Source organism: Anser cygnoides, chromosome 17 (genome assembly GCF_040182565.1).
Source record: "Anser cygnoides isolate HZ-2024a breed goose chromosome 17, Taihu_goose_T2T_genome, whole genome shotgun sequence".
Lineage (NCBI taxonomy): Eukaryota > Metazoa > Chordata > Aves > Anseriformes > Anatidae > Anser > Anser cygnoides.
The window spans coordinates 13,486,495-13,513,544 of record NC_089889.1 but is presented as its reverse complement, the minus strand read 5'-3'; the positions used below and the strand labels follow the sequence as shown (position 1 = coordinate 13,513,544).

Below are 27,050 nucleotides of genomic sequence, written 5' to 3'. Positions count from 1 at the left end.
CAAAAAAGCAGCTGTTCCGCAGTAGTTGAGCACCCTGGCCAAGCTTGGTGAACAGTGAAGGCACCTCTCTCTGCCCCCAAAACAGGGGCACATTTCTGCTGACACGGTGGAGGCTAATGCACAAACAGAAGCGAACAAAGCCCAACTATGCCCACTTGCTTTAAAGGAAAGAAAAAAAAAAACAAAGCAAAAAAAAACATAGACCTTTGCAGTTTGCCAAAACAGACGGTGTTTGTACAAACCTTTCTGGTTTCAAGGTCTTAAAAGCATTTTATAAAGACATTAAAAAAAAAAGAAGAGGGGAGGAGGACTACATAAAATTTAGACTGCCTATTCAACTTTCAGGAATAAACATTTAAGGGGAATAGAGATCCTATCCTATTATGATTTTTTTTAAATCAAATTACATCGAATCCTGCTGCTTTACAAGCATGAATTTCCAAAGGGTCCCTAACACAGCCTTTTCTTAATGCACCAAAACTGGCATGACAATCCTTTGTAAAAGCTCCACTGAGCGAGCCTCAGCTGCAAGAAATCTCTAATAAAAGTGTCTCAAGCATTTCACTTTACAGCACCACTGTGAGCTGCTGCATTAAAACCAGCCATTGGCTTGAAGTCAGCTTTATTATATCTGCTTGACTTCGAGTTTCAGGTGAGGCACTGAAAGCCAGAGTATTACAGCTTTATTTATATGCACCCATACGTCCTGCTTGTTGGAGAGGAGCTGAGGCACGCAAAGCTCTTATTAAACTATGAGCATAATTATTTCCAAACCTACACTACGTACAAACTCCGACAACGATCAATGACAACATCTTACAGCGTTGTTTATAGATTTAGAGTCTCCAATTAAATTTTGTCGTTAGCTTTCCTATTATCCTTTTACTACGGTTCTCAACTGTTCTCAGTAAAGAAACTTCGTTTTTCCCTGGGCTCTACATGGGAACAATTTTATATCTCTAGTTCAGCAAGCAATAATGCTCAGAAGGTCTTCAAAGGCTTTTGCTGACATAGGTTTTGCTATGTTGTTTTGTGTTCAGGGGATTCTTTTTTTTTCTGTGCAAAAACAAGCAAAACAAAGAAACTAAAACGAACCCACCTCTTCCATCAAATCCTAAATTCTTCTAATCCTGTCTTAATCAACTGGCTGAAATCCTAATGAAGGTTTATTCATCCCTCCCCATCTGATAACAGCCTTTGTTTCGTTAGGTTTGTTTTCTTCCCTGGTCACACAAAGATAGATTCAAGGTTCATTTGCTGAATCCAGGGGCCTCAATTAGAAATATTTGGACCTTCAATTCAGTACAACACTTGGCGCCAAATAGTATTTAAGCCAAAGCCATTCAGATGCACATTTACCAGGTGGAAGCTGCTCATCTTTTCAATTCACAGCCATAATGTTATTTTAAGTCTCATTCTGAGCCCCTGAATCAGGAAATCCTTATCCACCTGTTTCTCTGCTCTCCCTCTCCTAACCAGGAGGATGGGTGATTATTTTTACCCATAAACAACCATGATAAAAAAGCATGTTCATAAAATAACTGAGATTTTATTTTTCAAATGTCTAAACGCTACCAGTTTAACAATTCCAGAAGCTTTAACAGCAAGCATCTGCAATTCTTGATTTATGCAATTCATTCTTAAATTCCTAGAATGAGTCTCCCTGGGCCTAGATACACATACAGTTGTCGTGCTGGGAAACGTTTCTAAATCATCTCAAGATGGAAATGCTCACACCTCTGCCCTAGCACTGCTATAATTCCATACATGCTCTCCAGAAGTATTTCACACCACAACATGTCATTTACGTAGCTTTTGGTATTTACTAGAAAGCAGTAGCACAGCTGTAAGAACACACAGAACTTCCCAGATGGAACATGTCACCTTACCACAAAGCTGGCAGTTTGAAGGTCACATCCTAAGGCCATGAGTGAATTCAATCCCAGATGCCTGCAGCATCAGCCCCAAATACCACAAGGGGTTCTGGTGCGTTTCAGTGTGTCATGCTCGTAGTGACCCCAGTGATTGTTTTCCTTTTTCCTCTGCATCACGACCACGAGGAAGGAGAGGCTGTTCTCAAATCCTCGTTGCAGAAGTCACAGAACAGCAGCTCACAGCATGGATCCTTCCTCCAGTGGTCAGAAGAGAAATCAAAAGGTGCTCTTACTAGTCTGTAGGGGCAGCACAAAGCTGGGGAAAAGAAGTGGTGCTGCTCTGCTGAGACATTAAGTCCCAGACACCTTTTTCCTCCAACTGTATATAGGGGATACCTGCTGGGACTGGCCTGCTGGATACTACCGAATATCACACAGCTACTGCGAACCCAGCAGAGCTCAGGAACCGGTGACACCACTAATTTACGGGCTGCACATGGCTTTAGTATTTCAAGTGCCATACTGATAGCTTGTCTTTTATGGCACTAATTCCAAAAATCAAAGAAAAGCTGCGGGGAAGAGGAGGAGAGGGAAATATCAGCGTGAAATTAAAGTTGTCCAGAGCAGTCTGTGGTGTGGTTAAATCTCAAAGACACTCCGCAGTCGGGCTACTTCACTGTTAGTTGGTTACCAATTTGGCATAAAGAACTAAGCAAACAGGTTTTCTCCGAAGGCACTCACATAGTTCATGATGCCAATTCCACTAACTGGCCCAATTTCACTAAAATCCCAGGGCGCTTTAATAAAAAAACCCTTTCTACGACAACACCGTAAAGCAGCAGGGCTTTCCATTTAACAGAAGAGGACTTCACCCCCCCCCCCCTTCAAAAACAAAATCACCAAGAGAAAAATGAAAATGGTATTTATTTTTATTGCTTTGCTTTTTATTTAAACACATAAAAAGAAGCCAGCTCCGCACTAAAAGCATTGGATATTCATCTCATTCGGAAAACCTTGTAAAACACCAGGCATTTGCTCAGCTACCTGTCAGCTGCCACTTAGGTCCAACTGACAGCCTTAGAAGGCAAATGAGAAACGTGGAAAATTTCCTAAGTATTAAACACATCTTATGAGAGCAGGTTCAAGTTAAAAACAAACGTGAGAGAGAGAAATCAAACGCAGCTCAAGTGCAGAAAAAAGGAGCAGCCCCTCAGCAGCCAATCTTTTACTATGCCATGAGGTAACCTGATCATGCCTGAGAGAAAGAAAAAGAGAGAATAACCTTAAAGTAATCCACTCCAAAATGCAATCCTGCCCCTTTTTGCGGAATGTGGCCTTTACAGGTTGTACCTCTCTATGTCAAACAGCACAAACTCAAGCCTATCTGAAAGCTTTTTCTTCTTCTAGACAGCACCAAAAATAATTCTAGAGATTTTTTTTCACCTCTGCAACAGAAGCCTGGCAAGAGTATTTCTCTTCTGCCAGTCTGCAATCCTAAAAGGCACTAGCAAGTCGAAGACTAAAGGAATAAAGACCTGTAACTATTTAAAACCATGACTTACTCATACTGAAGGGTAAAATCCCATTTTAATTTCAAAGCGTGTGCAATTTGGTTAATATTTGTGTCTAGTTTACCATCCACTACAGATGTCCCCTGTCGCTTCTCAGTTTTTACACAGTAACATTTCTGTATCTTACAAACAGTCCTGGGAATACCTCGAGTATAACACAAAGAACCATTCTGATTGGATTTTGCGATGTTGCAAGATGTGCTTTGCACATCACAGTTCAATAAACACCAGCCGGAAACACTAAACAGCGATCATGGGAGAAGCTGGCAACGCATATCCACAACATTCTACTCTATTTCACAGGGTAATCAGCCCGTGCTGATTAAGTTTGCTTTGGAGACTCGTTCAGAGAGGAGGTTCATCATTCAGTGTGTGGAGAAAGGAGGCAGAGACTCAGTAACATGGGCTGAGCAGTCCTAAGTATAAACACGTGCATGTTGTGTGTATGGCAGTAAGGCCACGTGAAGAGAGAAGCAGTTTACAACAATGCAAGAACTGCATCTGAGAACAGACTTCTAAAAGCATTATCTTAAAGCATTGCCAGAGAATAACATAGACTAGGGGAGGATCAGGAATTAGCCTTACATGAAGTTATCTAAAGACAAAAAGTTGCTACTCCACTTTTCTCTACAATACTAGTCAGCTTTCCATGGCTCAAGCCTCACACTAAAACGTGGGGGAAGCAGCTTTGTTGCCATTCCCTTCTCACTGTAAAGTGCTAAGCTCTAAATATTACAGCAAGACAGTCATTTGCTTCTGGCTACATTGGCTTGAATCAAAAGATCTTTGGAAGCATTTCTTTTAAATGTTAAGGTTTCACTTATGTGCAAGTCACAAATGTTTTGGCTAACTATACTCTACTGGAGGCCATAAATCTAGCTCGGTTATGACTGCTTTTCAGTAAGCAGTTTTGGAAGCATTTCCAAAAGTGCAATCAGCTGAGCCACTAGGGCTAACCCACACCTTCCTTGCATCAAAGTGCCTGACTGTTGCTTGAACGTCTGCCCATTCTGTGCGGAATAAGGGAAGCAAACGGCCAGCGGTGCTTACCTGAGCACACCTTCCCAATTCAGCCTTGCCCAGGTACTGAAAGATCTTCAATGCCAGTTCATAAGGCAGCTGGACGTCAAAGAAAGGAACCTCATTTATTTCATTCTGAAAAGAAAAAAAAAAATCTGCTAAGATTCTTTATTGCACAACTAGATACCACTAAAAGTTACCATGGTATTAAGAAAGGAGATTGTCTACTCGTACTCGGAGCCATCAGTTCCATAATAAAGGCAGAATTAATTCTCCCTCTCCATCCCATAACGGCGCAACATCAGACAGATCATGCTGGCATGAAGATATTCGAGCTACTCCCTCTTCTCCCTGAATTGTATTAGGTAAATGGGAGTCATATTGCTAACTGGAGCTAAAAAGCAAATCAAAGAGGACTGCAAGGCTTGTCTGTTGTCAGATGGCACAGAACTTGTCTTGACTTTCTAATAATACTATTTCTCTGAGGTTTCAGAGTCAAAAAGACCAGAAACAGATGATGGAAAACGAACTACCGTTTTGATTTTAAAACTGAATGGAGATGACATTACTGTCTGTTTCTGTCCTTCATCAGGAACATCAATTTCATTTTTAATAGGAAATGTGTTGAGAGAGCTGCTGCTTTAACTAATTATCACAAAAACACTTCTACACCAAAGAATCCATCACTTACCTAAATAACTAAATACAACACACATGCCCTAGAGGGGCTTTTTTCCTTAACTACCTCATTATTAAATCTTGCGATTGCTGCATCAAGATTTGTCCTGTCCTGCATTTCTGTCTGGAGACTCCAATTTTTCTATACTATCTAACACAGAGAGAGCAAAATCAGCCCATTGTAAGCACTTCCATAAGTCACTCTGAAGTTGTATGCTCCGGTGGTTTTTTTCCTGGTGTCCATGTCCTGCCTCTCAGGTGTGCCAGAACTCCCAATTGTTCTCATCACCCTCCGCTGTCTGCTACCAGAAAGTCAGGCAGACTCCAAATCAGGACCATGTTCTGCTTCTTAGTGCTTCTCTAGCCCTGATACCTTTGTTACTTTTTTAAAGTAGTTATCTTCTATAACAGCTCCTCGCTCGTTTAAACCTAGATTCTTTGCAGTGCCAATAAACTGGCAATAATAGGTTTATTTACAGTACAATTACACAAGGAAACTATTGTAAAATAAAGTGAAAGATGCTAATGTAAAGCTTTTTCCACACTAGAGACAGGTGTGTGGACAGCACAAAGACGGGCAAAGTTCCCATTAGGCCTTTCTAGCAAGACACCCGCTGTCTATAATAAACACTGGAACCTTGCACTTGTTCTGTAGTTACTTGAAGTCAGACCTGCAGCCAACCCTCCTGCTCCCATCCCTTCTCACACAACAGCCTCCTGCACAAACGGCCCCTTCTCCTCTCCCTTCCTTCTCGATGCCCTCCAAACGAGGACCGCTGGCTCCACTCCCCGCTGTGGATTTCCACAAACACTCTTTTCACGTGGTTTAAACTGGACCTATTTCCAAATGGGACACAAAGCAGTATTAAATAAATAAAGGGGCTCTACGAGCGCATTTCCACGGCCACACGCAGGCAGACCCTGAGCTGGCCAGATGCGAACCAGCCCGGGTCCAGGAGCCACACAACCGTTTTGGAGCAACGCGCTGCCCAAACAAATAAGATGAGCCATTCGGCAAGGCTTATTAGCTCTAGGCGTATGAGCCCGGGCACAGCACCACTACGAACGTACTGCTTCCAAATTGGAGTTGACTCGCTTCCAACCAGCAGAACCTGCTCTGGCTGCACGTACCAAAAGATATCATTGGATCCAGGCTGCCTACAGACAGGCCGGTGTAGGCACAGCACTCAAGGCTGACAGCTCCTTCATGGAAAAGTAAAAAAAAAAAAAAAAAGAAAGAAAAAAGCAGCTATACAGATTTTTAATCTGACTTGTAGGAGTGCTTATAGTCAAACTGTAAGCACAGTGCTTGTGACAAAGCACAAGCTCACACCAACTCCATCCTAAAGCAATCTCAATGCTAGGGAGAGATCCAGGTCGTCCCTTCCTACACCCCAAAAACCCCCGCAGCCCGTTACTAGCGCGGCGCTCGCCGAGCGGTAACGTTAAGGCAGCATCAGCCCGACTCCAAGTCTACTGGAATGAATCCAAAACTCAAATACTGCCATCCCCTCTGAGACAGATTTGGGCTCCTGTGTACTAATGGAGCGCTAATTCTTTAAATGGATTAATTTGTGCCTTGCAGACAGAAATTTAATCTGTTCCTTTTAATTTTTTTTTAAGCAAAGAGTAATTAGTCACAGTTAGGTTAGCGAGCAGCAAGAAAATGGGTTTCCCCCCTAGTTTTTCTACTCTGTAAATAAAATCTCCATTGCATTTAGAGGATTTACCAAAATAACTTTTAACTGGTTCAAAACTGTATTTAAAACTATTTCCCAATTAACTCCTCGACGTAAAGCACCCATACTTGTTTTCCTACTACACTGCAGCGTCACAGGGCAGGACAGCCTTCATTACAGCTCCCGCGTCAGACAGCTTGAATAAGCAAAAAAAAAAGCACAACACAACCTTATTTTAATCGAAGAAAACGCCCCGATACCGCCTCAAAGGCTGCAAGGCAAACTCGGGAGAGCTGAGAGCGAGCCCCCGACCCTTCAGGGGCCGACCCCACAGCCGGCGGACCCGCGGGGGTCCCTCCTGGAGCTCTCCCCCCGCCGCCTCCCCTCAGCCCCGGCCGGGCCGCGGCTCTCCCCGTCCTACCAGGTCGCGGATGAGCTGCCCCAGCAGGTCGTCGCCATCCCCGCCTCCGTCCCCCGCGGCCTCCTCGGCGGGGCGGGCGGGCGGAGGGCTGCGGCGGGCCGGGGCTTCGCCGCCATCCAGCAGGCCGCGGGCCAGCACCAGGTAGCCCGGTTCCCTCGGCTCCCCGGCTTCCCTCGGCTCCCCCCCGCCGGGCTCGGCCGCCTCCCTGCGCCGCCGCTTGCCGCCCCCCGCCAGCTCCTCCCGCCAGCGGCGGCGGAACAGCTCCAGCTCCGCCGAGCCCCCGGCCATGGCGGCGGGGCCGGCCCGGCCCGGCCCAGCCTCCCGCCGGCCCGGCGCGGAAACCGCCCCCCGCGCCCGCCCGTTCCGCAGCGCCATGGTTCCTACCGCCGCCGCCGCCGTTTTGGGGCGGCCGGGGTCGTTCCCGCAGAGCCGGGGGGACGCGGCCGGGGGCGGCGGGAGCGGGGCTCCGGGGGGCGGCCGCCGCCGGGCTGAGCCGCCGGGGCCGGGGCTGGGAGCGGGCTGAGGGGCGCCGCCATTTTGTGGGCGTGAGGGAGGGTGCGAGGCCGAGGGGCAAGGCGTGAGGGGGCTCACGGGGGGCTCAAGGGGTCGCTCAGGGGGTTCAAGGAGTCTCACGGGGGCTCAAGGGGGTCTCAGGGGGCTCATAGGGGTCTCGCAGAGGGCTCGCGGGGGTCTCACAGGGTCTCACGGGGCTTGCAGGGGTCTGAGAGGGTCTTACGGGGGTCTCACAGGGTCTTACTGGGGCTCGCTGGGGTCTCACAGGAGCTCGCAGGGGTCTCTGTGGGTCTCACGGGGGCTCCCAGGGCTCTCTCAGGGTCTCACAGGGGCTGAAAGGAGTCTCACAGGGGACTCACGGGTTCTCACAGGGGTCTCACAGGGAGCTTTGTGCTGCCTCCACGCCACCCGCTTCTCCCACCCGTGCCGCTGGCCAAGGTTTCACCAGACGCCCCGTGCCCCTTAGATTCCCTTCGGTGTCTGAGGTTGTGCTCGCTCCTGTGGGGTGGTGAATTCAGCACTCCACGCTGCGGTCCGACACATCAGTCAGCACAGACCTGCAGCTGGGAGGCTTCGGCCGCCTTCACACCCCACCAGCATGAGACTTTTGTGACAGTTTGTGGAGGAAAGGGTGTTCAGGGAGGAGACAACGTCCACCCAAGTCTCCCTGATATCAGCCTGCTTTGCTTGAAGACAATTCAGGTGACGGCTAAAACCAGCTGGTGAAACATCGGCCAAGGCGCTGCTGTTGCTTCAGCAAGTCCAGAGGAGCAGCTTAAAGGTAATCAACACAAGCAGAGGGGCATTTTAGTTCCGTTTTTTTTTTTTTTTTTTTTCCTGTGGATTACCTCATCCTGGAAATGCTGTATTTAGACACCCACCCTTCACCGAAAAAAAAGAAGATTTTTGCCTATAAAACTCCCAGTTGGACTTGGAGGAGGATCTCTGTGGGGTGCATATTCTGACCTGGGGAGCCCCACGACAGAGGGACGGCAGAGCAAGAGGTGCCCCTGCAGCAGGGCACGGGGCAGCTCCAGGGAGGACAGGCTGGGAAGAAAACCCCCGGGAGGGTCTCCACAGACCCCTGGTCTTCTGGTGCTCTGCCGGGGGGGTGGCAGCAGCCTCCCTGCCGAGCAGCAGGGAAATGGGCCCCTATAGGGAAACTGCTGCCCCATGGGGAGCTGCAGGGAGCCCCCGCTGCTGTCCCCACAGCTGATGTGATATGGGGTGTCCTGCCGGGGGCCCCGAGCCCAGCTCCTGTGCGCTGACGGCTGGGGGGCTCCGCATCCCCCTGGTAAGTCCCTGGGGGCGGGTGGGGACGCCGTGCATGCTCCTCCTCAGCCACACAAACTGTGGTCAGAATCAGTAATGCTCCGGGTGATGAAATCCCCTCCAGCCCTGTGTAATCCCCCCCTGCTGTCCTTGCCATTGCCGCACTGTCTCAGGAAACTCCTGCACTGTCCCCAGGTCCCCGAATGTCCCACTACACAAACACTGCCCCTGAACCCCTACAGTGTCCAACCCATCCCCGTGCTGTCCCTCTGTCCTCACGCTGCCCCCCCATCCCGCAATGACCCCGCCGTCCTTCAGCTCCCCTCCATCCCTCCCTTCCTGCCTGCTCCCCCCACAGCCGTTGTCCCTCCCAGTGTCCTCATCCCACTCTGTCCCCCCCCACCCCTCAATTCCCTCTCTGCCCTCCCCATCCCACTGTTTCCGCTGTTCCCCAATTACCACTCTACCCCCTATCCCATTCTGCCCGCCCCATCCCTCAATTCCCTCTCTGCCCCATCCTTCTCTGCCCTCCCCATCCCATTCTGCCCCCTTCGTGCAATTCCTCTGCCCCCTGCCCCTCTCTGCCCCATGTCCCCTTCTGCCACCCTGTCCCTCAGTTCTCTCTGCCCCATCCCTCTCTGCCACCCCCCCACACACTCTGCTTTTCCCGTCCCTCAATTACCACTCTACTCCTCATCCCACTCTGTCCCCCTTGTCCTTCAATTCCCTCTCTGCCCCCCACCCCTCTTTTTGCCCCCAGTCCCACTCTGCTGCCCCGTCCCTCAACTCTCGCTGGCCCCCCGTCCCTCTCTGCTCCCTGTCCCTTTCAGCCCTCCCCATCCCATTCTGTCTCCTCCATCCCTCAGCTACCACTCTGAGCCCCATCCCATTCGGTCCCCTCTGCCCCTCGATTCCCTCTCTGCACCTCCAGTCTCCTCTGCCCCCTCATCCCACTCTGCCCCCCATCCCTCTTTTCTCCCATCCCACTCTGCACCCACGTCCCTCAATTCCCTCTCTGCCTTCCCCATCCCATTCTGTCTCCTTCATCCCTCAATTCTCTTTGTGCCCCCGTCCCTCAATTCCCGATGCTCCCCCATCTCTTCCCCCCCCGCCCCATCCTTCAATTTCCTCTGCCCCCTCATCCCTCTCTGCCCCCCGTCCCACTCTGGCCCCCCATCCCTCAGTTCTCTCTGCCCCCTCTGTCCTTCTCTGCCCCCCATACCTCTCTGCCCCCTGTCCCTCTCTGCTCTCCCCATCCCATTTTGTCTCCTCTGTCCCCCTGTCCCTCTCTGTCCCCCACCCCACTCTGGTCTCCCCATCCCTTGATTCTCTCTGTCCCCCTGTCCCTCACTGTCCCCCCATCCCATTCTGCCCCCCCCATCCCTCAATTCCCTCTCTGCCCCCATCCCTCTCTCCCCTCCCCATCCCATTCTGGCTCTGCCCCCCATCGCACTCTGCCCCCCTGTCCCTCAATTCCCACTGCCCTCCCTCTCCCTCCCGGCCCTCCCATCCCATTCTGCCCCCCCATCCCTCAATTCCCCCTGTCCCCCCGTCCCTGTCTGTCCCCCCATCCCTCCCTGCCCCCTGTCCCTTGCTGTCCCCACACCCCACTCTGTCCCCCCATCCCTCAATTCCCTCTGACCCCCCCCATCCCTGTCTGACCTCCCCATCCTCCTCTGCCCCCCTCTCCCTCACTGTCCCCACATCCCACTCTGGTCCCCTAATCCCTTAATTCCCTCTGACCCCCCCCCCATCGTCCTCTGCCCCCCTGTCCCTCACTGTCCCCCCATCCCATTCTGCCCCCCCATCCCTCAATTCCCTCTCTGCCCCCCATCCCTCTCTCCCTTCCCCATCCCATTCTGCCCCCCCATCCCACTGTGGTCCCCCCATCCCTCAATTCCCCCTGCCCCCCTGTCCCTGTCTGTCCCCCCATCCCTCTCTGCCCCCTGTCCCTCTCTGCCCTCCCCATCCCATTCTGTCTCCTCTGTCCCCCCCATCCCTCTCTGCCCCCTGCCCCTCGCTGTCCCCACACCCCACTCTGTCCCCCCATCCCTCAATTCCCTCTGACCCCCCCATCCTCCTCTGCCCCCCATCCCTCCCTGTCCCCCCATACCCCCCCCCGCTACCCCCTCGCGCCCCCCCCCCCCTCCCCCCCTCTCCCCCCATCCGAGCGCCGCCCCGCGGGGGATGATGTAACCCCCCCCGGCCCTCCCCCCCCTCCCCCTCCCCCCTGCCTTCCCCCTTCCCCTCCCCTCCCTCTCCCTTCCCCTCCCTCCGCACACTCCCGCGGCACTCGGCGCCGAGCGGCGGCCCCGCCATGTGCCCGTGCGCGCTGCACGGCGGCCCCCCCGCGCCCTGCCCCTGCGGCCCCGGCCGCGCCGAGCGGCCCTCGGCCGCCGCCCGCCTGGTGGCCGCCCGCCTGCGCCGCCTGGCCGATGGGCTGCAGCAGCGGGCCGAGCGCCGCAAGGCGCGGGGAGGGGGCCCCTCGGCCGCCCGCCGCCGCCGCAGCCTGGCCGCCGTCGTGTGGCTGCTGTGCGCCCTGCCGCCCGCCGCCGCGCTGGCCTGGCTGATCCGCGGGAGGAGCCCCTGAGAGAGGGCAGCCGGGGCCCCGCCGGACGGAGCGGGGGGAGCAGGCGGGAGGCGCAAGCAGGTGGGGGGACGCGGTGGGGGTGGGGGGGTTGGGGGGGGGGACGGGGACGGGATGGGGACGGGGCTGGGATGGGATAGGGATGGGGATGGAGACGGGGTTGGGATGATGATGGGGATGGGGACGGGATGGGGACGGGGCTGGGATGGGATAGGGATGGGGATGGAGACGGGGTTGGGATAGGATGGGGATGGGGATAGGGTGATGATGGGGATGGCAAGGGGATGGGGACGGGGCTGGGATGGGTATAGGCATGGGATGATGATGGGGATGGGATGGACACGGGGGTGGGATGGGGATGGGGTTGGGGGTGGGATGGAGACGGGGTTGGGATGATGATGGGAACGGGGACGGGGCTGGGATGGGATAGGGATGGGGATGGAGACGGTGTTGGGATGGAGACGGGGTTGGGATGGGATAGGGATGGGGATGGGGGTGGGATGGAGACAGTTTTGGGATGGGTATAGGGATGGGATGATGATGGGGATGGGATGGGGATGGGGATGGAGACGGGCTCGGGATGGGGATGGGATGATGATGATGATGGGGATGGGATGGAGACGGGGCCGGGATGGGATGATGATGGGGATGGGATGGGGACGGCACTGTTTGGCACGGGAGGTCCGGCCCCGCACGGCACGGCACGGCACGGCGCGCTGTCCGCGGTACCGGCTGCGGCGGCTGAGCGCGGCCCCGGCAGCGCACGGAGCCCCGGGCTGCGGGGACTGGCGGTGGTAGTAGCGATCTCCTCCGCTCCCTTCTCCCCTCGTCCCTCTCTCCCCGTCCCTCTCACCCCTCTCTGTCCTCACTCCTCTCTCGCCTCTTTCCTCCCTCCCCGTCCCTCTCTTTCCTTTCTCACCTCTCCCCTTTCTCCCCTCATCCCTCTTTCCCCTCTCTCCTCTCCCCCCCCGTTCCCCTGTCCCAGCAGTCCCCAAACGACCCCTTTCCCCTTCCCCAAACTTTCACAGCTTCCAGCCCCGTGCCTCCCCCCCCAGCCCCCCCGTGCTCTCGCTGGCCGGTTTTGTCCCTGCGCCCGCACTGAGATCCCGGCGGGGATCGGAGCAGGTCCTACACCACCCCGACTGCTGGCCCAGGGGCACGGAGGATGCTTGCAGCCTCCTGCCCCGTACCTGGGAGCCCCCAGCCCACTTGTGAGTGGGTGAACTTCCCCGTGTCCTGCCACCCCCTCTGGGCTATAGAGCCACAGGTGCTGCAGGACACCCACCACTGAGGTCCCTGGGTGCTGGGGTTTCCTTGCAGGACCACCCAGAGGGGCAGCCCGGGGCTCTGCCCGGCTCCCCCTGGCTCTGTGTTTTGGTTAACGCCTTGCCCGGTGCTGGAGGCTTTCCCCAAGGGGAGTCCCAAGCCACAAGCCAGGGAAAAAAGCGTTTGAGTGCAGTTCCTGCTGGTTCCCAGAGCCCCCTCTGTGCCCTGGAGCCACCGAGCAAACCAGCAGGGAGACAGGAGGTGCCTGGTCCCGTAACCCTCGTCACCTCCCTGGGCTGGTGGGGACAGCTCTGCACCCTCAGCCCTGGGAGCCCCGGGGATCCCACAGGGATGCGGGGAGCTGGTCCCAGGTACCATAAACTGTCAGGTGCAGCCCCAGGGCAACTGGGGGGCTCTGGAGTGCCCCCGCAGACATGAGGAGCAGGGGCTCATTTCGGGTGCTTTACAGCTCCGAATGCCCCCTGGTGTCGTATTCCACCAGCTCAGGTAGGACTTAGACAAGACCCTAAAATAAAGCGGCCAAATAATGCCACCAGTGCTGTGGCCAACCGCCTACAGTTAGTCTTAGCTGGGCTGTTTGTGCTCGTGGGCCAGACCTCGTCTGGCAGGAGTCAGGGCTTTACTTACACTGCAAAATGTCTTGTGTGCTTTTTAGGTGCATGAAATGTAGTCGGAAATGTCTATAATGTGGGGAAAAGTGTGGTTATCCGGAGAGTTTAAAAGTAAGGATTTCCAGCAGGCGTGCGTGTGTGCACTGCGTGCGTGTGCACGGGGCTGGTTGTTGTCTGTCGGGCTGAGCCACAGCTCCTCTGGCTGTCAGCGGCTTCAGCTGCTTGCAAAGATTTCTTTGAAAACAAACTCAGTCTTTATGTATTTTCGGTAATCAAAGTAGTGCCAGCGGTGTGGGGCAGCGGTTGGGAGTGGGGCCGTGGGCTCTGCCTTCCCTTCCCATCACTTTGTGGCAAGCATGGTTGTAGTGTTTGGAGTCAAACCCACCCGTCTCGCTTGTTTGTGCTCAAAAAAAGTTGAAATCCGAGGGGAACTGCAGCGATCTCCCTTATCTAGCGTCTCGATCTCCCTTACCTAATGTCTCAAGTGGCCTTTTCTTTCTTACCAGCCTGGGGAATTCCCTGCCCAGGCTGGGAATTGATCCCACGCAGAGAGGTGCCAGGTGAGAAGGGCTGGCAGAGCGGCCTGCGCCTGGCCCCTTGGATCTGCGCACACGCAGCCGGGACTTCCCGGCAAGCCCACGGGGCCGAGGCTGTTTGGATTTTAAGTTTCTGTGAAGGTTTGCGTAGCTGTGGTTAGGCAGATGATTTTTTTCCCCTGATTTCGTGCTGTGGAGCCCTCACCTCTGTCTGGCTTTCTGCACTTTGGGCCCAGCGCTAACCAGTTGCTGGTAGGGCGCTTTGGTGAAGACGTTGTGGAGGAGCAAAGCGTTACCCTCAGCGCAGCCGAGGCTCCTTCGGCATGCACAGCCCTTCCTCGCAGCTTCAAAGGCTGCCGCAGACAGGACGTGCTGAGCCGCCTCCAAGTGCTCTGGGGCTTCATGGACGCAAATACAAATGTCAGTCTCTGCAGAGGTCCTTGTGTGTGACGTGAAGCAGTCTCGGGGATACAGCAGGCAGGGGTGGGAGGGTAAGAATAAGTCTCGTGGCTGCCCCGTGCACAGCGGGCAGACCTGTCCGACTCCCGGCAAGCTTCTAGGCACAAGTGACCAAGCTGCAGATGGAAACACAGTGCAACCCCAGAGTAATAAATATATCCTCTGCAGCTCAGTTTCTGTGTTATTTTTGCCTTTTTATTTTCATTAGTAGTCTTCCTGGATAGCGCTTTGCTCGCTCCGGTGGAGACAGCTGATCATCTGCAGCGTCGCAGCGCCCAAGTGAGGATGGGTTAGATTTAGAAGAGATGTGATGAGACAGCAGCGTGTTATTAACTCAGCAGAGTGTTTCTGAACAAAACAGGCATTTTTAGGGCATCCTCAGAGACACCGTGTGGTGATAATAACTTTGTTCTGCAACAGGATGGAAAGTCCAGGCTCGGAGCACTTGTGGTCCTGGGATTTTAGAATGGCTCACACAAGGAGAGTAACTTGTGCACCTAATAAGTGCACTGCCGAGTCAGCATTTGGCTTGCAATCTAGTGGCCACAGAAGGAATAGAGAAGTTAGTTAGGGGAAAGGGCCACTTTCGGCTTGGCTAATGACTTGAGCTCCCCTCCTGCTTTTTCAAGCAGTAACAGTGTTTGTGCCGACTGCTGGGAGCGCGCAGACTGTTTCGGAGGGAGAGGGTTGGTGGTTGTTCCCGCAGCTCCTTGTGGCTTTACGCAGCTGTGCGCTCAGGAAATAATCCTGTGTGCTGGGGAACCTCTGCTCGCACAGCCCCCAGGTGATGGTGCCACTGGCAGCGGGATTAGGCTGCTGCATGTCACCGACTTGTGTATCTGTGGACCATGCCTGGGATTTGGGGATGAATGCTTTGCAAATGGCAGTTTTATAATATATAATCTGACATCACCTTCAAACATCCAGCCAGGGCATGAAGTATAGTTGTCATGTGCCAGTTTGGCATGGGATGTCACTTGTATTTTGCTCTATTAGTTCAGAAGTGGCAGTGTATTAAAATCAAACCCTACATGTCCCTGCCAGCCTCGCCAGCCTGGTTCTGCGCCCACTGCGTTGCCAGTAATTCCCCCCGCTGTTTGCTGCTAGGTTCACGCAGAGCCGCTCTGTCCAAAGTCTCAGTGCAGTTAATTATCTGTATTAAAATTGGGTTGATAAGATTTCTGGAGATGTCACACTGAGCTGTGCAGGAGTGCAGAGAAAATTAAGGACCAGAGGCAGTGCTGCTAATACAGGGGGAAGCCGGCTGGCTCAGCAGCGAGCCGCGGCTTTGCACGAGGACAAACATCCAGCGTGTCGCACCCTGTCTGCCTCCCTGACACAAAGAGCCGAGCGCTGCCGTTTGCTCTTCTGCAAAGCGAGGAGGGTGAGGGAGCCTGCTCGTCCTACTGGCAAGCGTCCTGCTCACAAATCCCACAGGGCCCCCTCACCCCTTGCCCCAGTTAAATTGTGCAAGGCAAACCTTACGCGTGAACTTTCACGCTGAACAAGCAGCGAGAGTTTTCAAAAATAAGCGGCTGTCCAGAAATGCCTCTCCCCGGGCAGGCTGTGGCCAGGCAGCCCACTCCTCCGTGGGAAGAGGTGAGCCCCCACGTATTTCTTTACCCTCTCTGGCTTCCCTAGATCTTCCCGTACTAAGACCTCCCAGTCGCACCGTTCTTCGAGTTCTTCTCTAGTAGATCTGCTCTTCTTTCCTCTTACCTCCGGAGCCCCCTCCTGATTGTTTTTTTTTTTCTTTTTTTTTGTTGTCTTCCAAGTTACCCTTCTGTCTCCCACAGAGATGCTAATGAAGTGTGAGTGTACATGGATGCAGGCTGCTGGGGAATTTGACAGGGCTCTTGCCCAGCCCTTGTTTCTTCATTAACCTTCTGCTGCACGAGGAAGCAAGAGCTTTGTCTCTACCTCCAGCTTTCCCAAGCCCTTGGATATTTTTTTTTCTTTAAATATACTCATAACTGTTATTTTGTTTATTAGGAGTGGAACAGGTGCCAGCTGAATTGCCTGTGTAAGCCGTTTAGATCAAGAAGTGACATGCTGGCACGTTAGCAGTGAGCAGAACTCCTTTCGCCAACTGCTTTAGGGGACACGAGCTCAGGTTTTCCTATGGCTTTGTGCAGGTGGTACCCAACCGCGGCGCTGCGTCGTGCCTCTGAATGAAGATTAGTTAAAGAAGTGCTGAGATCAGACCAGGGACCCTCTGCCTGGGTTGTTTCATGCCCAACCTATGCAGCGTCCCAGAGAAGAGCACCTTTTGAGCTTTCTTTTTCCATAAACACCACCTTAGCGGGCTGTGTGATAAAATTGTGGAATTTCAGGCTGGAGAGTTCAAAATAATTGAGAAGCCTAGATGTCCAAATTATTAAAAGCAGTGGGGTGTATCAAGGCTGGCTGAGATGGTTTTACAAATATCGGCCAACATGATTTGTCATCTCACAACTTATTGTTTAAGAGATGAAACGAGTAAGAGCAACTTTCTGAGCAGAGGCTGCATCTCCTCCAGTGACCAGGAAGAGCGGGATGCATCACCAAAGGGAACGTTAGCTACCATGAAAAATTTCAAAGCAGATGATTTTTATTTTCTTTATCATGTTTTCAATCCTTGTTCTCAATAGACAATCCTTGTTCTCAATAATTTTTCTTATAGGAAGTCAGCTGTAATTCCTTTTCTTTCAGGAATAAATGAAATTTGTCTGTAATAGTGGACAATCCCCCAAGAAAGTTTCAACGCTGTACGAATGACACCTAACATAAACAAATTTTCAGCAGCTCTACAGAGTGAATACGCTGGCACTCTTCTCAACTTACTATCCATCCCAGTATTACAAGTAGGATGTAGTTTGGCTTTCCTGAGCCTTTTTCAGACCCAAAGTACCAAATTTTGATCTATCTTCTGAGTGCCTATTGTGGGAAATTTGGAGTAACTCCACTGAAGTCAATTGGGTTGCCCTGGATTTACAGTGCCGTAAATGAGATCAGAATTTGGCTCAAAGTATATTCCATTAATGAGTCAGATACTGGCAATGCAGCCAATATGCACCCAGAAATGGCTTTAACACAGCCTAGGATATTCAAAATTGCTTTATTGAAAGGCGGGCTGAAGGCCAGGATTCTGGGGTTCTCTTTTATTCTTTCCATGAAATTCACCTTTATGCAGAAGGCCAGCACGAGGCCGATGCAGAACTTAAGAGCCATTTAAGCTCTCAGAAAGAGGGCTTGTGAGATGCATAAACATTGCGCTGAGCTCTCTGCCTGCCCCAGAGCAGATTTATCACTCGGAGTTCAAGATGTTCTAGGATTTATCAACTTTTACGGGTTTTTAAAGATTTTCTGTATGTTAAGTGACAGAGCGAGACCGTTTGTAAAACCTTCTGACACCGTGGATGATCTGTTGCAGGCCAGGGCAGGGGTTCATAGCTGGCATTTGGAAGTGCTACCACAGGAGAAACTATAAATAAGGATTAAGAGCTTTGCTTTGGAAGAAATCATTGAGTCAAATCCTAAAGCCTTTACACAGAGGTAACCTGAGTAAATATTTCACCTCTTTAAGCAATGACATCACGGGCTCTTCCTCAGCATCGCCAGCCCTTCTCAGCACCCTACAGTCAGCTCAGGTTGTGCCTGCCCTTCCCACCCCAGCCCATGTGCTTAATTTTGGAGACCTCTCTATAAAGACACCCGGCGAGAAACGTAGGTGCCGAGAATCTCCTCCTTGTGAAACGTCAGGAGGCTAGAGAGAGCCGTGGCTCTGTCTGTCTGTCTGTCTGTCTGTGCTCAGCGTCGGCTGCGACCTGGCTGTGCGGTGTGGGAGGCCAGGCTGAGATGCCAGCGGGATGTGTGTGGGAGCCTGGGCAGCAGGAAGGTGCGTGACTTCAGGCAGCCAGGCCAAGGGGCCAGACGGGGACACGAGTCAACTTTTGGGCTATTTATTGGCGGCTGTTTATTGACAGACTGTGCTCCGTGGGCTGTTTCTGTGTAGCCAGTATTATCATGTTCACACTTCCTCACGTAGTAAACACCTTTCCCATTTACCTACTGCCAAAAAAAAAATAAGTAGCTTTGCAAAGAATAAAAAAAAACAAAAAGAAAAACTGTCTCCAGTACTTCCAGAGTGGGTGTGTGTGTGAAGTCTGTGCACATGCAGATACAGAAGCCGTAAAAACCGTGTGGCTAGCTGGTAGCCTTGATCACAGCAAGACAAGTGAAAATGTGCTTCGAGTCTAGATGATTCATTCTGGCTTTTGTCCTTCACGCTATTTTCACTGTTGCTTTAGCTGCCTCAAAACTAGAAAGCAAAAGCCATAAACAGAGCGGGAGAGGTTGTACTTGCTACATCCTGTGCACAGCAGCAGCCTGGGCAGCTGGCAGTACCTGGGATAAAGCAGATAGGGATAAATCTTAGGAGGCTGATCCAGGGACGTTCTAGGTTACTCGGAGCCTGTTGCAGTAACGGGTTTTGCCCACTTCCTTCACTGAAGAGGTTTCAGTTTATCTCAGGGGCAGTGCTGCTGTATCGTGATAACCTCTGCAGCGGCATAAGCGGAGCAGTACTACAGAAGGAAGGGAAGTGACTCTGGGTTTACATCTGGGTTTACGTTAACGCTGATCCGAATCTGCCCCCAAGCTGTTTGCCAGCCCTAATTACGCTCTGACTTCATGGCTGATGCAGTCGCAGAGTCAGCTGCTCCCCCCTCCCTCCTCCCGCCCGGCTGAAATCACCTCATCCCGAAGGCCAGCGGAGATTTCTCCGCTGAGGTTTCTGTAAGATCGCTCCTTGCCACAGTCTCTGCAAGCTAGACGACACGGCCTGAAAGTTGGGATCTGCCCCAGCAAATGCTGGTATCAACTAACCTAGGTATAAATGCGGGAAATGGGAATTTCACAGTAGATGCCCCTTGGGCACCTCTCCTGCTAATTTGCACTTAGATGGGTGCCTTTCTCTGAGCACTTTATTAATTAAGGCTTGCAGCCCACCTATGAGGCAAATAAGTTATTACTGCCCTCATTTTACAGCAGCAACTGCAAGAAGTGGTTTGCCCAAGGCCACAAATCTAATCAGTGGCAGAACCGGGAGCGAGCGAGTTCTTCCAGTCTCTTGTGATACTCAGTGCACCCCATTGCCTACCTGGAACGAAATTAATGGCTTCCCTAAAAGTTAACATTTTTGTTAACGTGATGTAAATGAAGATGGATTGCCCAAAAGAATGAGCCTCACAAAGTGAGAGCTCACCAGAACTCCTGCAGCAGCGCAGATGAAGGCATCATCTCTTGTGTTGAACCACAAAACCATCTTCCCCATAAATTATATACCTCTTCTAGTCAGTAAATTTAGCAGGAGGGTTCAAGCATAAATTTAAAAGAAGCTTTTATTGTAACCAATGCATCAATATAATTAAAACCAAACACAATTCTTTTGCTTTCTTAGGCTGGAGGAAACCCTGTGCCCTTGGAGAAATTGTTTCCCCTTTTCCTACAGGGAATCCAGAGCCTGAGCAGCAGCTGTGAAGAGTGGAGATAAAGAAAGAAGTGGAAGATGTTGGAAGTGCTTTGGGCAACGTGAAGAAGGATTTGCACTGAAGGAGCTGTTCAAGGGCCCAGCAGCAAAACAGAGACACATACATGCTTATATATAGAAGAATGTAAACCCTCCTGTATGCATACGTTAAAACGTGCATGCCTTGTCGAGAACGTAAGCAACATTCCTTGTAGATGATGGTGGTCTGAGCATTCGTGCTCCTGCAGTCTGAGTCAAAAGATTAGTGATGTCCTTGCTGTAATGCTAGCATTTTCTCCACTGCACCTTGTTTGTGGTGACATAAATGTCCCTTTCAATGCAGCAGGATGAAAAATTATCTGTACATCCAGAGTTAAATAATACCTTGACCAAACTCGCTGCAAAGTGGGCACGTTCTAGCCTTGGTGGCGGAGGAAGAGGTGCTTAGCAGCTTGGACAACAGACAGTTTGTGTGTGTATATATTAAGCGCTATAGCACCAGGTGAGATAAGCTTTTCTTAAGACTTTTGTTTCTCTGGTGCTACATGTACTATTTGTCTGGGGCTAAACTGCCTCTTTGTGGTGCTACAGTTTCCCCAAGAAGATGTTCTGAAACATGGGACAAGGAGAAATCTATTTTGGTTATTGATATTTATACACAAAATAGCAAAAAATAATACTTGTTCAAGAAGGTGCTATTTTTTTTTTCTTTCTTTCAACCTCTGCATAAATTAAGACAAAAAAGTAATCTAGCCCAGAACTTCACAAAACTAATTTTCTTTCGGGCAGTTCTTTTTCTTTTGTCAGTTCTGAGCTTGGGAAGCAGCATTCACTGAGGTGGCAAAGAGACACCAGCTCCTGTCACTGCAGTGTACATGTCAGATCTGCTAATGCAGAATCTTACACGGCTCTGGAGCTGAGTGTTCTCCTGGGTGGTGACTCAAGTGGTCTCAAATCCTGTTAACCAGGATTTGAAGAAAAGACCTGTAGAAAAGAACTATATCTAGACTAATCAAGAGGCTAGAGGATAATAGGAGAACTTGTCCTTAGAAGTCAAGAGGCTTTTCCCAGCCTAGTACTGAGCACTTTTGTTCTTGCAGCCAAAACTACCTGTCAGATTCAGGATACCTTCCAGAAGCTATTTACGGTAATTCTTAGGCGCATTTTTTAGAAACATTCTTCCTGGCTTCAGATATTTGCAGCACAAAATTAACCTTCACATGGCAGGGGTGAATTTTCAAAGGCATAAAGGGATGTCAAGATTCTAGTTTCCAAAGCTTGGCTCCTTGTCTTTTAAAAATACTTTCTAACTCCTGCCCAATCAAGGAACAAACCGAGCAGTTGCTATGACCCAGTCAAACTTTGCGTTTTTCACTACCGCAGGAGAAATGTTTCTAAGCAATCTAAAAGCTAAATTCTCTCTTTATCAAATATTCACCAATGTGTTTTGGGCACCTGCACACATATTCATGGGAATTATTGATCCAAGTCAATTCACAAACAGCAGAAAGGGCTACGCTGAAAGAGCAAATTGTTGCTAATGAATAACCTTGCCCTACTTTATTTTATGTGCAGTGGTGGGAGGGATCATGTAGCTAAGTGTATTTTGTCTATTGATAGAGTTTGGATGGCCTCAGAACCACAGGGACTACATCCACTGATAAAACGTTTTTCTACCATTTTTGGCCTGATGCTCACTAATACTAGGCATCCTGTATGCCTTCCTGGCTCAGTCTCTGATCAAAACAAGAATTCTTCTGGCAAATGGAGGAGCCTCAGCTGATTTCAGCAGGGTTGCAAGTGCTGGATTAGTGACTGCTGGATCAGGCATAGTCTTAAAAATACAATCTTCTGCAAATCACTAAAACAAGGAAGTGAACTCGTGTGTTCCTGTATTGCACAATAGTCAAATTTGAACAGAAAATAATTGATTGGGAAGACTGGATGCACAACTTTGCTATAGAGGACACATAACCTGCAGGGGGCCTTCCCTTTACCCCTTCTCTCACCCTGTGTGTGTACCCCACATACACAGAGGCAGCCTTTTGACAACGCAGCCAACAGAGGAGCTAGCTTACATTTCTCAGTGCAAGTGTGAGGGCTCTCCCACATTCCCTCGCCCTTAACAATTACTATTAGCTCCTGAGATCTGAATGTTTAATAAACTACTCACCTGGAATGTGCATTACTTTTCCCTTGCATCTTCTGTGCATACGGTTTGCACTGCCACTGGTTTTTCCTGCCATGCTGGCTCTTTGGGCTTGTAGCCTTGAGACTTCTTGCAGCATTTTTTCCCAAAGAGGCAGTTCCCCTGAAACACTACAGCACACAGCAAAGGAAAGAAAAAGAAAGTTCTGTTCTTACCCCTTTGGGAAAGCCCCTTAAATCAGTGACCAACCTCAGTACAAAGTGATTGGCTAATCTTCCTGAGTCCTAACTCACCATGGACAAGCTTTTCTGAAAAACAAGCAACAGAACCAAACCAAAACCAAACAAAACGGAACAGAACTCCCAGGGAATCAGTCTCTTCCTTGGTTGTTCCCAGCATTCCGCCCAAATGGCAGGAGGCATGCTGCCTGTTGTTACTCTCATGAAACAAGAACCAAATCTATGGTGCTTCCCAAGTATAAACAAGAGCAGGACCAGACCCCAGATCCTGCTTTAATCCTGATTTGCTTCACTTCTATAGTTCTAAATGGGATGTTTGATGTGAACCAAGGGTTAACTTTTGGAGACTTTCATCTATTAGTTGCTGGGTCAAGCAAGCTTTGCTAGAGAAACAGCTTACCAGCACTTTATAGCTAGCATTCACTGTATATAAATGGAATTACTTTACATAAATGGAATTACTTAATAGAGGGTATGTATTTGTCAAAGCCTTACATTTTCTGGTATAATTGCTATTCTTGAATGCCTCCATTTTTTGAAAAGGGGTGTTTTTATCCTTTTTAAAATACCTGATTTAACCCTGGTTGATGTTTGTACTAGAAAAGAAAGCATGCTGTATACTCCCCTAGTGCTGTTCATGCTGCATCGCAACAGCTGTGTGAGGTGGTGGGGGGTTTCTGTACCTTCCTAATGGGTAGGAAACCAGCACAGTTCCTCTCTTTCTCTCTCCTCTTTTTTTTTTTTTTTTACAGCAGCCAAGAAGTCATTGATTTTGATTAGCTTCGCAGTTGTGCCTCGGTGAAGACTGGGGAGTGCTCTCTAAATGAAAAAAAAGACCTCATCTTAGGTTTCAGCAGACGGTGCGTGTGCAAGCCAGAGGAGGAGGTTATGAGATCATAGTCTATATAGAACACCGCATAATGTGGCTGTGAGGAAAGTCTTTATTAATTTTTAAAGCAGCACTCCACCAAGATAGCTCCTATCACATATTGGAATTTCATATTTCAAGTTAAAAAAGCAGTACAGCGTGGACTACTAATCAGTTCCTCTCCCCTGACTGTTAAAAGAAGCCACTTGGCCACATTAATTCTAGGATATCACCACTGTCTGATTACAGACAGCTGCGTTACACCCAGGACAGAATTTAGCCTATTGATTCCAGATTCCTTCTTAGAATTATTTTAAGTAGGTAAGAAAATATGGAATGGGACCAGTTCTACCTCTTATGTTGTACAGGAACAGCAGTGCCTCCCGTGGCACACTTTCACGTGCCTAGGACAAGCATCACCCAATAAAAACATAGAGCAAATCACCCAAATCAATGAGTTGCCAGTGATGAGGAATGAGAAACCCATCGTGCTTCTGTTTTAGAGCATGTAGGCATGCAGAAATTATCCTAATTTAGCTAAGCCCATTACTAAAGCAATTCACTTAAATCAGAAACACTTGTTAAATCAGTTTAATCTGATTTGAGAATTTGTTTTGTTTCTATACCATGCTAAAATTATAACTTCACTGCAAAAGCAGAAGCCGTATCTTCTACTGGAAATGATTAGAAGCAGATTTAGTTAAACTGGTGCAGATTCTATGTCCACAAACACCTTGGCACCAGGCACTTCCCCTGCTGCCTCGTAAGATGAAACAATTTGTTCAATACTGCTATTGCCAAAGCCCTCAGAGGTTGAACAGGCAGAGGAGAATCTCCCTCTGGGAGGCAGTGGAGAAAGGGGAAGCAAAACCAAAGGAGATCCTTCCTTTCTGAAATTCTGCCGGACCACGTACAAAATGGCTAATGGTGAGGACAGGATAACACATCTACCTTAATACATATTTTTAATTTTTCTACAAATGGTTTTGAGAAAACAGCTGTCCATGATCGTAACAGAAGCCTGGATGTATGTAACAAACTACCCGTGGCTCCCACTGAAACCCACATTTTTTGTAGGCATGTCAAAACTTCTGGGCTATATTCTACCTCCACAACAGGTTGAACAATATCTTAGCAACTGTTCTTAGAGCAAATTATTTTGAATCCAAACTTCAAAAATTCAGCCTCATTCTCTGCCTCAGTGTAACACTGTGAAAGTTCACTGCTTTCTGTATGCTGAGTTAAACTTGTTCGTCTCTCTCAGTACAACAGGTTAGGAGACACTGGCCACATGAACTCAAAATCCAAAAGCCTAGGAAAGTATACATAATGTAGGACTTGATCTTAGGAAAGTAATGGTCTGAATGGAGGAGAGGAATCCTCGCAAGTCACTTCTACCTTGCTCTTCTAATTCCGTGCTGGTCTGAATGTGCAAGGCCTTTTAATTCAGAGGGCTATCTATCTTTGCTCATGGTACAGGTTTATTCCTGTCCCTGGCATAAGACGCTTCTGTGCTTCTTCCCTCTGCCTATCCTACTGGCTTGAACCACGTTCCACCTGCATAAAAAGAATCTCCATCAGTATGTACTCCAAATGCACTCCCAAATTCGGGTCTTCCAAACAACAGCTCTGCCCTTAGCAGTTGTGGGAAAAAGCTGACATTTCCAAAGGTACAGAATTTGCATTCCCCATCTGCAAGATAAATTGAAAACTACAAAATAAAAAAAAAAGGTGAATATTTTTTCTGACAATATTTATTTGAAAACAAGAGTGAATTTTCACTTAACTCCAATCACGCTTCTTCAGTGTTCACTCTGCATAAATACTTGAGTACTTGAATTTCACAAGTTTTTAAATATTTACAGAAAGTGACTTTGGAGCTTGACAAATATTCACTGAAAGCTTCTGGGTATTGAACTGTCAATCTCCATGCATTATTCGTTACAGATGCCACCTAACTACAATGGGATTCAGTTTTCATGGATATTCACAGCATAAACTTTCCAAACAATTTGAAGACTGCAGTTTTATTGCAAGAAGAAATCTCCCCATCATCTTAAATCCTTAGGACATCTGAAAAATTTCCAGTCTGCTCCCAGACGCATTTCTGTTAGATGCATTTCTAACAGAACAAAATTGATGAAATGCAGTGAATACACAATTCCTTGCACATTACTAATTTAGTACTATTTGGATGTAAACTCTTGCAGAGTCACTGTGCAAGTTTCCACCCTCATAAAAGCAAGAGCAAAGCCTATGCTTACTGTTGACACAAATTCAAAGTCTCCTGTTTATAGTTGGATGTGGCTTCTCTCTTTTGTAAAAGGAATTTCATATGTTGAGACTCTTTGTACATATTTATAATGACTTTATTAAAAAAAAGAAAAACTACTGTTAAATGGCAAAAAAGGCTCCGGCTTTTATTTTTCACTCTAAAATTTGAGAGAATAATTTCCTTTCACAACCCTGTCCTCCCATGGAAATCAACAGAAGTTTCTCATCAGTTGTCACCCCTGTACATCTTAAAGTCATGTGTCATGTTTTAGGCGAGGGTAGAATTATCCTGCCCAACAAAACCGTCACCGTAACTTAGCTGAGGAGGGAGCTGACCCCACAGAGCTGTCATTTCCACAGTGTCCAGGCCCCAAAACAGGGACAGAAGGATGTTGTTTTAATTTAACTGCTACATAATAGTGGCTTATAGTGAATTCTTCAATCTTGCGGGACTTAGATTTGATCTTTGTTGTGCTTCCACCAGAAGAAATATCCACAGCATAAAGTTTCACCTTATATTTAACACTAATTAATCTTAACAGAGAGGTGGAGTGCTGGATGGTCCACAGAGTCTCAGGCACCCATGCCCTCTCAGATACAGGCTCTTCCCATACCGAAGGCCTCACATACAGAATGCAGTGCTCCATTTTGTCACTGATATAACTGTTTGAATAGCAACAGAAGCCTTCTGTCTCAAAGGTTAGCCAAATAGCAGCTTTCCTGAGTTTCTGTTGTATTGAGAAAATGGAGCACTGCAGTGAGTTACGTGCACACAGGTGTCAGATACCACTGAAACAAAATCACCAGAGGAGCCAGACGTCTGTATGGGAACCAGAATGCTGCTTTAGAATAGAGGGGGAAAGCAAAAAGCAAGAGAGAATCGCTGAGATGAAGAAAATGAAAAATTAAGCAGTAGAAGTTCTTCAAAAAATTGTGGTGCCAGTGCAGGGATTCTTACATGGGTACCACAGGCATGCAAGGTACAGGGCAATTCTTCCACTGTGTGCTAGTATCAAGTCTTACCACATGATCTTTTCTGAGTCCTTGGACTGTAGCAAAGGGTTTGAAGTATGTGACAGTGACAGTCCTCTCTTTCTTACCCAGATTGCTGACTGGGAGAGAACAGCCAATAAAACAAAAATGTAAAGAAAGAGAAGGGCTATAAGAACGGCAAAATATATTCCCCATACATTCTTGTTGATCACCTTCCTTCCTTATCACTAAACTAAAACGAATAAATAAATAATTCTGAACCAGTGCTACAAATGCTATTTGTAGTTTTAGGCTCATACTGACCTTTTCATACTCTCTCCAAATACATGTTCCAGGAGCATTTAGAAAAACATCAGAATTAGAGGTAGCTTTTCAAACATTTCAAAAGCAGACACTACCAACCTTTTAATTAATTGGCATAGCACTGAGAACTGAAGCCGAAGACTTTCATATTAAATTAAAGTCTGCCGGCAGACACAGGAATCTTTCCTTCTCCTGGTGAATATACCA

At 49.3% G+C, this 27,050-nt stretch overlaps 1 protein-coding gene and 1 long non-coding RNA gene across 3 annotated transcripts in view; one reads left to right on the top strand and one right to left on the bottom strand.

Moving 5' to 3' along the window:
- The window catches only part of FBXW8 (F-box and WD repeat domain containing 8), a 51,673-nt gene extending 44,109 nt beyond the window's left edge, over positions 1-7,564 (bottom strand). The window contains exons 1-2 of the mRNA XM_048063766.2: positions 7,244-7,564; positions 4,496-4,600 (exon numbers count right to left, since the gene is read on the bottom strand). Coding sequence (XP_047919723.2) covers positions 4,496-4,600; positions 7,244-7,531 — 393 coding nt within the window. The 5' untranslated portion in view covers positions 7,532-7,564. The remainder of the gene's footprint in view (positions 1-4,495; positions 4,601-7,243) is intronic.
- A 380-nt stretch (positions 7,565-7,944) lies between these two features.
- On the top strand, positions 7,945-20,280 carry LOC136786539 (uncharacterized). Of its 2 annotated transcripts, none has more exons than XR_010825459.1 (2): positions 7,945-8,537; positions 20,000-20,280. It is a non-coding gene; the product is annotated as an uncharacterized lncRNA (long non-coding RNA). The 2 variants fall into 2 exon arrangements; XR_010825458.1 differs by having other exon boundaries at positions 19,949-20,280.
- The last annotated feature ends 6,770 nt before the right edge of the window (positions 20,281-27,050 follow it).